Raw genomic sequence first — 13,085 nt, 5'->3', positions numbered from 1 at the left:
ACATCAATTGTACGTACCCCAACTGGGGCGGGGAACCTGCAACCCAGGCACGTGCCCTTGACCAGAATGAACCCTCCACCCTTCGGTTCGAGGGCCGGCGCTGTAACCGCTGAGCACCGGCTATCAGCCAGGGCGATAGCTTTGTGTTTTATTTTTGTTCACATATGACATGCAAATCGGTAGCCAACCATCCCAACACGTTTCCCTGACTAGTGAGCCCTTTGGCCACTGACTTGATCACCTGTGCCTTCTTCCAGCTGCCCAGGCGTCTGTTTCTGGACACCCTTTGTCCTACTGAGCCAACACCACTTCCTGCAGCACAAGCAGGGCTCGCCAACGACCAGCCTTTTTTGTCGTTTCTTTACAGAGCCGGCGTGGCTTTTCTCGCACTCTTCTTTTTTCTCCACGTAGCCTATTAAAAATACATCCCGGTGGGCTTCTGAATGGACCATCAAAACTCACTTGGAGGGCGTGTTCACAGTGCTGTGTCTTCCTCCCGGACAGCCTTTCTCTCCGATCCGGTTTCTCCCTCCTCAGCCCGCCCAGGCGGAGGTGGGTGTTGTCTTTCACCAAGGCCTGGACCTCGGATAAAAGCTCTTATTGCCCCACTTCCCCAAGAAGAAAGGGGGCGCGGAGACAAAGTGCCATGGGAGACGCTTTGAAAAGGACCCCAACACTCAGTTTCAGGGAGACGGGCTCTTTAGGGCCGTGACCTTGGAAACGCAGCTGAGTTTGCCAAGACCGGCCCGGAGCCTCCTGGACCCCCCTTAATGCCTCTGAAAACTGGCAGCTTTGTAACAACTAGAAAATTCCAGAAATGACAGGCTTTGGGAGCTGGGGGCTGGTTTTAACTTCCCCCAGCCCCACGCTACAGATGAAGAGGGGCTGAAACAAACCTCGATGGGTCTGATCTCCCCTTTCCCCAGAGTTGACCCTGACTTAGCAGGAGGATCAGGGCCATCTGGGGAGGGGAGGTGCTCCGACTCCATCTCAGCCCCAAACAGAACAGGTGCCAAGTCTCAGGGTTTCACTTTTCAGCTGGGCACCTCGGATTAGGCACGCTGCCCCCCCCCATCCTCCCCCTGTAAGAAGAGACCAGTCCTTGGCTTATGCCATTCATAGGCTTTATTGTCACTTGCAGGAGTGGGGGACACACAGCCAAGCCCCCCTTCTCCCCCCCGCAGGGAAGGTGGCACTGGGCCACTCAGCACTATTTACACGTGTTTCCTGGAGGGGCAGGTCCTCATCTCAATCGCAGCAGCTGCACTTCTGAGCCTCGGCCTCCGGCCCCTCTCCGCCTTTGCACACACAATCCTTGGTGCATTTTTCGCACTCAGGCGGGCAGCAGGAGCAGCAGCCTGCGGGTAAAACAGGGGGAGGGGGTAGAAGGAGAGGTGCCAGGAGGCTGGCTGTTGTCCCCTATCTAGTCTCACACCTGGTCTGACTCAGCGTCTATGGTGTGTCAGCTGCATGCTGCGCTGCCTGTGGGAGAGGGGTACCCAGCCCCCAGCCCCTCAGGTAAGTGATGGTGAGGCAGGATAGGAGGAAGCTAGGAAAATTCCTTGGCAACTGGAGCTGAGACCTGAGACAAATGGCTGAACAGACTAGCCGAGCAATTTACAGCCACACACAGGTCACCAGGGCGGAAAGCCCTGGGTGCCCAGCAAGGAGCAAAACTAATGCCAGGCCTCGCTGCCCGGGGAGCCTTCCCTCCCCCAGCCTCGAGCTGATCCTGCGGTTTGGTCCCGGCCTGACCTTTCCTCCCCAGAGATAACATCTAGGCCTCGGCTATATTTCAGCTCCAGGCCCCGAAAAGCAGCAAAACCAGGTGGCAATGTCTATTGACCCCCCTGCCCTGGTGCTGACCAATCCGTGGACACCACCATCTAGAAAAGCTGAGGAATGGTCTATGGAGATAGTCCCTGAGAACTCCCCTAGAATCCCTACCTCAGAGACCAGATGAAACCCATCAAGACAAAGAAGCCAGTCTGCCCCTCCTTGGGCACATTCACTCGGACCTCCCTTTTGAGTGAATTTTCTTTTTTTTTTTTTTTCTTGCAATATGCATCATTTTATTTCTTTTTTTTATTATTATTATTAGTTAAGGTATTACAAATGTGTCCTCATCCCCCCCATTAACCCCCAACCTCCCCCCCACACACAAACTCATGCTCCCATCCCCCCGTTGTCCATGTCCATTGGTTTGGCTTATATACATGTATACAAGTCCTTCGGTTGATCTCTTCCCCTTACCCCTGCCCTCCCCTACTTTCCTTCTGGGGATTGATAGCCTGATCACTGTTTCTCAGTCTTTGGGTCTGTCCCTTTTCATCAGTCTATGTTGTTCTCTATAGAGTGAATTTTCTTTCTGCTAAACTCTAAGGGTCCCCATGGGCCTGTAACCAGGGGAGCCAGGGGCCGTGGCAGCTCCTCCTGGACTAAACCCCCTGAACCTGTCCCCAAGGCCCTCTCCTCCCACCGTCCAGTGAGCTGACAGCGGCCGCCTGGGCTCACTTCTTCCCCGGAACGTTTCTAGGGAGCCAACGCCGCCCCCTGGGGCTCCCTCCTGTTGCTACTGCTCCCCTACGCCCTTCCTGGTTCCACTGTCCCCAGCCTTAACACACGAAGTAAGAAACCCAGGCGCTACCAGCTGGCCTGAGGCCCAGTCCCCTTTCTGGTCACACAGGGGCGTCCGGGATGGCAGGGTCAGGCCCCGGCTGGGGGAGGGGGAGAGCGGGGCCTGACAGAAAAAGCATCACAGGGCACATGGCCTTGAAAAGACGCTTGGAGGACGCCCTAGGAGGAGCACAGAGGGTGCAGGTGTGGGGGGGCCAGGGGACCCACGGGGTCATCTAGTCTTACACCCCCTGGAAAAGAGAGGCCTCCTCCCACCTCCTACTCCCCCTGCACATTACACAGCTGCTGCGTCTGGGGAGACCTGGGGAGGTCACATTAAGGGGAATCCACAAGGCCTGAGGGGGATGGGAAGTCCATGACAACCCCCAAACTCACTAATGGCTCCCCCAGGCACTGGAGGTTTTAAGGGGGGAGAGAAAGGGGGGAGGTGCACCAGGATAACAGTCCTCAGTTCCAGCTTCCTATTGGAATCTTCTGGGAATTTCCAAAACGTCTTGCCCCAGGCCTGCTGGATGAATCACTGGGGGTGGGGCCAGGCCGATTGTATCTTCAGGCCTCCCCAGGACGTCTGTCCCGGAAAGAGTCAGAAGCAATATAGTAGGGGGGGCCCCGGGGTCCCTCCATGTGGCTGGACAGGCAGGGGGAGCAGAGCAGGCAGGGGCAGAGGGGGTCCCACACTCACTTTTCTTGCAGGAGGTGCATTTGCATCCCTCGCACTTGCAGGAGTCGGCGCCAGCGCAGGTGCAGGACCCTCCTAGACGGGGAGAGGGGAGAAGCCGCAGGAATGGTTCAAGTGGGAAAACTCGTCCTAAAGGGAGGAGGCGGGGTGCCGAATCTCAGTGCCCTTTGGGGTATACCCACCCTTCAGGAGGTTTAAAGTGGGAAATAAGGGTCCCTTCCCCCAAAAGTCCTTGTCGGGAGCCAGAGGACATGGGATTCTTTGGGAGTGCGGGGGCGCACTGTGCCGCAGCATGGGGGAGGGGGAGAGGGGGGGCTCACCAGTCGGACAGGGGCAGGTCTCAGGGTCCATGTCGAGCGGAGATGGCGCTGGAGAGGGTGAATTGGCTTCTCCCGACCACTGGAGGCTCATTGGCCGCAGGTGATGAGGCTTTTATAGCCCCAGGCGGGGGCGCGCAAGCACAGCCCGGGGCGCGCGCGCTCGGCGCCCCCTCTCCATCTGCGCTCCCAGGAAAGCGTGCATTGCGGCAGCAGTCCCCCTCCCCCACCGTGCTCCCCAACTCCCCGCTTGGCGGGCAGCCACCTCACTTCCCACTGTGTGCCCAGGGGAGGGCACCCCCCACCCGGGTGCACGCCTCGGTGTGCAGGGCGGGGACGCGTCCTTGAGACCCAGGCTTCAGAGCCGGGAGAGCAGTCTCCCCGTCCACGCCCCACGGTGATGGGTAATTTACATGTCAACCCCCCTGGGCCGAGGGAGGCCCAGACAGCGGGGAAAGCCTCACTTCAGAGTGTGTCTGTGAGGCTGTGTCCGGAAGGGATTAGCATTTGAATTGTTAGTCTGAGTGAAGCTTGCTCGCACCAGTGTGGGTGGGCAGCAGCCAGGCTGCTGAGGGCCTGGATGGAGAAAGGCAGGAGGGCGATTGGCCTTGCCTGAGCCCAGACATCCCTGTCCTGCCCAGAGACGTTGGCAGCTCCCGGTTCTCAGGTTTCTAACGGCCTGAATGCACCACCCGCTGCCCTGGTTCTCCGGCGTCCAGGTGGGAGACTGTGGGCCTCAGCCTCCACAGCATGTGAGCCAACTCCTGTCATAAACGCATAACCTATGCTAATGTATGTACGGGGCGGGCAAAAGTAGCGTTACAGCTGTGACTATGCAAAAGTTTATTCTTGTATTATTATTTATTAATGATTGTATTGTTTTCCATATGAACAGCTGTAAACCCACTTTTGCCCCACCATATATATATATATGTATATATATATACACACACACATATGTACATAGATGTATATGTATATGGATATATATGTACATATATGTCATATCAAGATCCATATATATATATACATTATATATATATATACATTATATATATATATATATATATATATATATATATATATATATACTGGTTCTGTTTCTCTGGAGAACCCTAATACACCCCCCTACACCCTAGGGTAGCCAGGATCTTGAGGGGTCTGAAAACCATAACATCCTTCTAAAATACCCTCCTCCCCTTTGTTCTCCCTTTATTGTATAAATTTTTGGAGAATTAAATATGTGCAGATATAATCCTTTCAAATATAAAATTAGAAGCCTACAGTACACTGATTTATAAATGACTTTTCCCATATTTATCAATAGATTGTAAATTTCTGTCCCTGAAATTAATTTCACTTCTATGATTTTTAAAAAATATATCTTTATTGATTTCAGAAAGGAAGGGAGAGGGAGATAGAAACAGCAATGATGAGAGAGAATCATTGATTGACTGTCTCCTACATGCCCCCCACTGGGGGGGTCAAGCCTACAACTGGGGCATGTGCCCTTGACCGGAATTGAACCTGGGACTCTTCAGTCTGCAGGCGGATGCTCTATCCACTCAGCCAAACTGGCTAGGGCTACGTCCATGATTTTTCCCTTTGGAGACAACAACATTCTTTAAAGTAGAATTTGTGTCTCAAAATATACATACTTTTTTCTTTTCAAACAGTATTTATTTTAATAAAGGCCATGTCAGTAAATTTTGGAAAATTCTGAAAAATAGAAAGAAAAATATCTGTGATTTGAACTCAGCCACTGTCAAGATTTTAGTATATTTCATTTTCACATTTTGTATTCTATGTGGCCTTTCTTCTGAAAAAAAAAAATGACTGCATAATTAATTCATAGCCTATAATTTAAGATTTAACCAAAATCATTTCCTGTGCATTTTTAGTGGCCGTGTCATGTCCCATCCTGTGCACAGGCCACAGCTTACTTGAACAATTTCATAGCCTTAGACATGAGGTTGTTTCCAGTTTTTCACAATTATAAATAGTACTGAAGTGCACCCCCCTGTGAGTGAGTGAGTGAGGCTTTCCCCCCATTGAATTTGTGGTGAGTTCCCTAAAACAGATTTCCAGTAGTGAAACGATTGGGTAAAATGGGAACAAATGTTTTTGTGGTCCATTGATTACATTGCCAAATTCTTTTATGTTTTAAAAATATTTGTATTGATTTCAGAGAGGAAGGGAGAGGAGGAGAGAGATGGGAACATCAATGATAAGAGAGAATCATTGATCAGCTGCCTCCTGCACATCCCACACTGGGGATCGAGCCCGAAGCCTGGGCATGTGCCCTGACCGGGAATTGGACCATGACCTCCTGGGTCATAGGTCTACACTCAACCATTGAGCCACACCAGCCAGGTGCCAAAGTATTTTAAAAGTGGTATGCCCCGTGAATCTGGGTGGTCGTTTACACTTTGTGAAGGCCTTTACAACTAAAGCGCAATCGTCTCTTGGAGAGCTGGCTTTGATTTATCCTCCGAGCATTTGTACCTGAGGGTCTAAGTCCTTTCTGGGATGTCTGGGTCCCAAAGCCAGCCAGCGTGAAGCGTGAACACCCCTCTCCACCCTTGTACCGTTCCCAAGGGCCCAGCTAGTCCTGCCTCAGCTCCCTGTGTGCCTGGAGCGCCCCCTGCAGCCCACACGAGGAACTTCCCTTCTTGTCTTGGGACCGGGCCTCCATTCCTTTCCCACCAAGCCCTCCTCTGGTCTCCATCCAAGTTGGAATATATCCTGAGCAGGTGCAGAGTCTGTCACAGCCCCGCCGAGGTCTCCATTGTCTTCCTTAGGCAGCACGGGAACACGATCCATGACGTGTCAGCCTCCTGACACAGCACCTGCCGGCTCCAGGAAGCTCTGCCGTGGGAAAGCTCTCCTTTGTAAACCTACAATCTGTTTCCTTCGTGTCTCCTCTGCTTAAGGTCGCTTGTAACCCGTCTGCTTGCTTTCCACTTCAGCTCCACCCCTTCCCCCGCCTTCCCACATGGTCTTCAAGCTTCCCTCTCAGCTAGTCCTGCCCGAGTTGGGGGTCTTCTCCGAGCCTCAGCTTCCCCACCTGTAGAATGGAGGTAGCAATCCCCATTCTGTAGGGTTGTTGCAAAGATGAGCAATTATACCAGTAAAAAGCCTACAAGATGGTAGACTGAAAACATGCATTTACCTCTCCTTCCTCCTGAAAATCGATCAAAAGAAACTTTAAAAAGACAAGGAGAGAAGAGAGAAAAACTAATAAACGAGCTGAGGATTGGAGTTTGTGGAGCAGAGACTGCCGGACCCTTAGACTAGATCCAGTTAGATCCCAGCAGAAAGAAGATTGCTTCCCACAAATCCCACCCCCCTTCCCTGTGCCCCAGGCTGCTGGTTCCTGGAACAGGCCATTGCCCTTCCTTAGGCAAGTGGGTAAGTTTTTGCCCTATTATCCGGGGTGGGTCACACCCCAGTACCCCTACTCATCCCGCCCTGTCCTGCAAAACCCCTTAACGCCTGCCACATGGTGCAGGCGGCATCCATGTCGTCTTGCTGTCCCCAGATGAGCCTCGTATGTGTATAAGTTCCCTTCCTAAGCTCTTCATATAATGATGGAGTTGTTAGCCTTTTTCTTTGGTATCTCGGCCCCAAGACATTTTATATAACAGTGTGAGGAAAGATGACTTGGACAAGTACACCAGTGAATCAGACTTTAACATTTTTCTGGAATACCAGACTGGGTCAAATCACATTTATGGGTGAATGGGAGCAGAGAAAGGCACAGCTCAGATCAAGACCTAGAGGGAGGTCAATGAGGGATTGTGTTTTGTGTTATTGGGAAATCAGGCTGGGGCAGCAGAAGATGAAGGAGCTGCAGAAGCCAGGATTCCTGGGGGATGGTGCGGACCAGGTCTCAGATCTGTCCCACTGTAAGGGTAAAGACATGGGGTATCTATTTTACCTCCTAACTACTATTTGGCATTGGTTAAGGGCTATTCCCAGTGGCCTTGACTGCCCAGTCCTCCCAGCCTACTCTGTGCTTGTGGCAAGAAAGCTCAGGCAACCCAGCCAGTGTGGCTCAGGGGTTGAGCGGTGACCCAGGAACCAAGAGGTCACGGTTTGATTCCGGGTCAGGGAACATGCCTGAGTGGTGGGCTCAATCCCCAGTGTGGGGTGTGCAGGAGGCAGCCAATTGATGATGTTTTTTTGTGTGTGTGTGTGTTTTAAAATAATATTTTTTTATTGCTTTCAGAGATGAAGGGAGAGAGTAAAAAATATATATAGAGAGAAACATCAATGATGAGAGAGAACCATTGATTGGCTGCCTCCTGCACACCCCGCACTGGGGTTCAAACCTACAACCTGGGCATGTGCCCTGACCCGAAATTGAACCTTGACCTCCTGGCTCACAGGTGACGCTCCAGCACTGACCCATGTGCAGCTGGGCTGATGATGTTTCTCTCTCCTTGATGTTTCTACCTCTCTAACCCTCTCTCTTCCTCTCTCTCTCTCTCTCAAAATCAATCAAAACATATTTTTTAAAAAAGGCCCAGGCAGCAGGAGAAAGCCCCCAGGCAGAGTTGCAGGAGCCTGCTGTTAGCAACCTGGGCAGAAGGGATGCAGGCAGGCAACCGCCGTATCTGCAATGGAGTTGGCCCTTCTGGGTCCTTCTGAGTGAGGCTCAAACAGTGCTCTGACCACCAGACAACCATGAATGGAAACTTTATTGCTCCAACACTTTACATGAATGTCACCAACACCTCGTCGGGCAAATATATAAAAAGCACACTCATCTCAACCTCTCCACTAACGCACTGTACAGACGCTTCCCAGGCCGCACCCCAGCACGCCGGGTGCCCTTCAGGGGCAGCAGCTGCACTTGCTGGAGCCTCCTTTGCAGATGCAGCCCTGGGCACACTTGGCACAGCCCGGGGGGCAGCAGGAGCAGCAGCCTGGAAGGGTCGGGAGATGGACAGATCAGCTTGCGGTCCACACTGCTTGCTCTCTTACCACCTCCCCTCCCAGCGCTCAGAGGAAGTGGGGAAAGAAGAGCCTGCCATGGGCTTCAATCCGCAGTCCCCAAACCCTGGGACCGGACACTGTGGGATGTTAGAGCTGGAAGGCATCTCAGAGGCCATGCGGAGTCCATCAGAGGCCCAGAGTGGGGCCAGGGTTTGCCCAAGGGTATTGGACAGTGGCTGATCCGGGACCCAACCCCAGAGCTGCTGACTCCAGGCCCGTGCTCCTTCCCCATCTCCGCTGGGCAGGCTGGAACCGCCCGGCAGCCCTCCCAAATGGGCAAAAGGCACCCAGACCCCCTCCCTCCCACCATGGCTGGGGGTTGCGGATGGAGGGAGCAGAGTTTCCTAGCGCCTGGCCCTCGGTGCCCCAGTCGCCGGACTCACTTTTTCGACATGTTTTACAGTTGCAGGTTGTGCATTTGCAGTTGTCTCCACAGATGCATATTCCTCCTGGAAGATAGGACAGAGCACAAACGTGAGGACCAAGGCGGACGGGGCACACAGGGTGCGCTGCAGAGCGCCCCCGTGGCAGGGTCTCCAGGTCGTCGCTGGGCCGTGATGGGCAAGAGGGGAAGATGCTGCCGAGCACCATTCCAAGCGGCGAGGACCACCCAGTGGTTCCCAGGCCCAGTTCACACCCGGAAACCCCGGTGGCTGCTCAGTGACCCCCAGGATCGTCGTTAATATGCAGACTCCTGGGACCAACCTTTGAGATGTTCTGATTCAAAGATCTGGGTGGGGAAAGGGAGTCAGTATATATATTTTAAATATTTTTATTGATTTCAGAGAGGAAGGGAGAGGGAGGGAGGGGGAGAGAGAGAGAGAGAGAGAGAGAGAGAGAGAGAGAGAGAGAGGGAGAGAAACATCAATGATGAGAGAATATCATTGATCGGCTGTCTCCTGCACACCCCCTACCCGGGATTGAGCCCACAGCCCTTGACCTGAATCGAACCTGGGATCCTTCAGTCCACAGGCTGATGCTCTATCCACTGAGCCAAACCCCTGAGGCAGTATTTTTATTTTTATTTTTTAAAAATATATTTGTATTGATTTCAGAGAGGAAGGAAGAGGGAGAGACAGATAGAAACAGCAATGATAAGAGAGAATCATTGATTGACTGCCTCCTGCATGCCCCCTACTGGGGATTGAGCATGCAACTAGGGCAGTGGTCGGCAAACTGCGGCTCGCGAGCCACACGCGGCTCTTTGGCCCCTTGAGTGTGGCTCTTGAACAAAATACCGACTTCTGCGCATGTGCCATAAAGTTTCAATCGCACTGTATGTGCGCGCCCACACGTGGTATTTTGTGGAAGAGCCACGCTCGAGGGGCCAAAGAGCCGCGTGTGGCTCGTGAGCTGCAGTTTGCCGACCACTGAACTAGAGCAGGTGCCCTGACCAGGAATCGAACTGTGACCTCCTGGTTCATGGGTTGACAGTCAATCACTGAGCCACGCAGACCCGGTGGGAGTCAGTATTTTAAAAAAGCAACACAGGTGATTCTACTGTAGAATCCAGTTTGAGAACCACTGGGCTAGGCCATCTCCACCAAGCCGCTAGGGCCCAGGGGTCCTCAAACTCCGGCCCGCGGGCCACATGCAAATACAAATACTGTATTTGTTCCCGTTTTGTTTTTTTACTTCAAAATAAGACATGTGCAGTGTGCATAGGAATTTGTTCATAGTTTTTTTTTTTAAACTATAGTCCGGCCCTCCAACGGTCTGAGGGACAGTGAACTGGCCCCCTGTTTAAAAGTTTGAGGACCCCTGTGCTCGGCCATCTCCACCAAGTCCAAGTTCCCACAGGAACCGTCGAGGAAACTGAGACCAGGAGATACTAAGAGTCAGAAAGGATTGCAGCCACGGGCCAGAACCAGGTTTCCAGGATCTGGGCTGGAGCTCTTCCCCGGTCCTGGTGGCTGCCCTAGGGGCCTGCTGCTAGGTCCCCCCCACAGTCATTCCAGAGCCAGGCTATCAATTCTAGCAAATGAGGCTGGTAGCCAACAGACGGTGGGGGCTGCCCCAGAGGTCCCCAGTCTGAAACAAACACCAATGGCGGCTCCTACCTGCAGGAAGGAGGCCTGAACCAGACACCTGCAGGCTCTGCAGCCTCCCTGGGGGAAGCTGGGGCACAGTCCCAAAGCCCAAGGGTGGGCATCCTTTTAAAAAATGTCTATTTGTATTGATTTCAGAGAGGAAGAGAGAAGAGAGAGAAACATCAGTGATGAGAGAGAATCATGGATCGGCTGCCTCCTGCACGCCCCTCACTGGGGACCGAGCCTGCAACCCTGGGCATGTGCCCTGACCGGGAATCGAACCGTGACCTCCTGGTTCATAGGTCGATGCTCAACCACTGAGCCACGCCAGCCAGGCCAGGGTGGGCATCCTTACTCACCAGACAAGCAGGAGCACTCCCCAGGGTCCATGGTCCAGGTGTCCGAGGGGCTCGGGTGTGTCTGTGATGGAGAAAGGAGGTGAGTGAGCAGCCGCTGGAGGCTGCTATTTATAGCCCAGTAGCTGCTGGTGTAGGTTCGCCCCACCTCCCCCTGGGGCCAGACGCTTTGCGCTTTGCATGCGGCTGAGCCAGACACCACAGGGGAGAGCAGTACAGTCATCCAGGTGGCTTTTTATCACTGGGGATGTGGGTGACTGCCCCCCTCCCACACGCCCACCTGCCAAGGTGTCAGGGATCCAGGCTCAGGCTCAGGCTCAATGGCACCTGGGGGCTCAGGTTGGCAGCTACATCCACCCAGTGTCCCTGTCCTGTGCATCCTATTACCTGCCCTTTCTGCTTCCTCCTTCACAGGGGCTGCTCCCGCCCTGGCTCAGGGTCGTCTTCTGGCTCCCCTGGTTGGGCAGGAGAGCCTGGGTCCTAGTTCTGGGCTTTAGAAGGGCCCACTCGGGCCTTCTTCTGGATGTGACTCCCAGTCCCCACGGGTGAGAAGGCCAAAAGTCAGGGGCATGTGCCACCTGGAGCCCGCACCCTGTCTGACTCAGTTTATTCATCTGCAGTCAAGCTAATGAAAAGGAGAGCCCTGCAGCCCTGGCCCCGTTGTGTGGCTTAAATGAGAGAATGCCTATGAAGGACTCAGTTCAGAACCTGGCACATAAATATTATTAGTATTATTACTATTATCATTACCTGTGCCTATTACAACTTGGCAGCCATCCACCCATCTGTACGTTTCAGGCTCATGGGCCAGCCCTGTGGTCCTGGGCAGGGTGCATTCATCAGCAGTAAATATTGGGGAGAGTTGTCATCTCTGGGGTCCCTGCTTCTAAGCTCCACCTAATTCTTTTCTGGGTCCCCGGTTCTAGGGGCCACGGGGCCCCGACTCCCCTTGCTGCGGTTTCCATGTTTGGAGGCAAAGTTGACCTTCCACCTACAGAGCCCTCTCATGGGGGTTTTGTGGCCGCCTCCGTAAGGCTAGGCGCGAGAGGTGGGTGGACAAATCAGAGCAGGCAGGGACCCTTGGATCCTGCATGGTCAGCATTAGAGGAACCCTGAGAAGCCATGGGCCAGGCCCTTGTTGTTCAAATGGGGAAACAGAGGGAGACAGTCGATCCCCCGTCCCTGGGCATAGTGGCGGCAGGGGCATTTGGACCTGGCTCCTCGGCCATTGCAGCATCCACGCTTTAGGTGTAAGGCACTCCTGACAGAACTGTTTGGCAGTTTGGAGCCTGTGGCATTCAGTTACTTTATTATTAAAAAGTTCAAACATACTCAAAGCACCGAGAACAGTGTTACAAACACCACCCTGTCTGCCACCCACAATTAATAGATGTCAACGCCGTCATATTTACTTCGACTCCTTTATTTATAAGAAATAAAAAATTAGCAGGCGCAAGGCTTTAAATGTTGTCTGTGCGCTGGGGTTCCCAATGTACCCCTCCAGGTGGCCTCTCTTTTGAACTCCAGATCCAGGTTCCACACGGATGCCAAACAGCATCTCACACGTGACATATCCTGAACCGAGCTCCTGCTCCCGGCCGCAGCTCCAACCAGGCCCTCCCATAGTCTGCTGCCTCCATTGCCCCTGGTTTGAGCCAGCATCATCTCCCACGCAGATTCAGCACTCATTTCCTAAGCGGCCCCCTGTGTCTGCCCTTGACTTGGACCCTTATGCCACATTGTCTTTATTATAAAACTGTTGCAAGGAATATCCCTGTTCATGTCATGTACCTGAGTGTACAAGGCTCACTCATCCTTAGAAGGAGGATGGCGAGGGTGTAGGGAAACAAGTGCTCTCCAAAGATCCTATCCTAATTTAGCAATTTCTGAGAGTCGCCATTCCCCTATCTCCTCCTCCAATACTTCCTATGGTCAGACTTTGAAATGTTTGCCCATCTGGTAAGTGTAAAGAAGTGCAATGTATCTCACTGAGGTATGATTTGCATGTTCCTGCCTCCCACCATCCATTAACACCCAGAGTGTGAGCCATGGGCTAGCTGTCCTC

The 13,085-nt window shown here is 53.0% G+C and overlaps 2 protein-coding genes across 2 annotated transcripts; both read right to left on the bottom strand.

Annotated features, from left to right (window-relative positions):
- Positions 1-1,107: 1,107 nt before the first annotated feature.
- Positions 1,108-4,105, bottom strand: MT3 (metallothionein 3). Its single transcript, XM_081106654.1, has 3 exons — positions 3,637-4,105; positions 3,320-3,391; positions 1,108-1,358 (listed from the first exon to the last, which is right to left on the bottom strand). The coding sequence occupies exons 1-3, from the start codon at positions 3,725-3,727 to the stop codon at positions 1,249-1,251; spliced, it is 273 nt and encodes a 90-aa protein (XP_080962780.1). The 5' UTR covers positions 3,728-4,105; the 3' UTR covers positions 1,108-1,248.
- A 4,212-nt stretch (positions 4,106-8,317) lies between these two features.
- Positions 8,318-12,644, bottom strand: MT4 (metallothionein 4). Its single transcript, XM_081108057.1, has 3 exons — positions 11,024-12,644; positions 9,018-9,083; positions 8,318-8,564 (listed from the first exon to the last, which is right to left on the bottom strand). The coding sequence occupies exons 1-3, from the start codon at positions 11,241-11,243 to the stop codon at positions 8,473-8,475; spliced, it is 378 nt and encodes a 125-aa protein (XP_080964183.1). The 5' UTR covers positions 11,244-12,644; the 3' UTR covers positions 8,318-8,472.
- Between the last annotated feature and the right edge of the window lie 441 nt (positions 12,645-13,085).

The sequence above is a fragment of the Myotis nattereri genome (genome assembly GCF_964212035.1).
Source record: "Myotis nattereri genome assembly, chromosome: 15".
Classification (NCBI taxonomy): Eukaryota; Metazoa; Chordata; class Mammalia; order Chiroptera; family Vespertilionidae; genus Myotis; species Myotis nattereri.
Note: the sequence above shows the minus strand (reverse complement) of the source record. Positions and strands in the feature narration are given on the sequence as shown.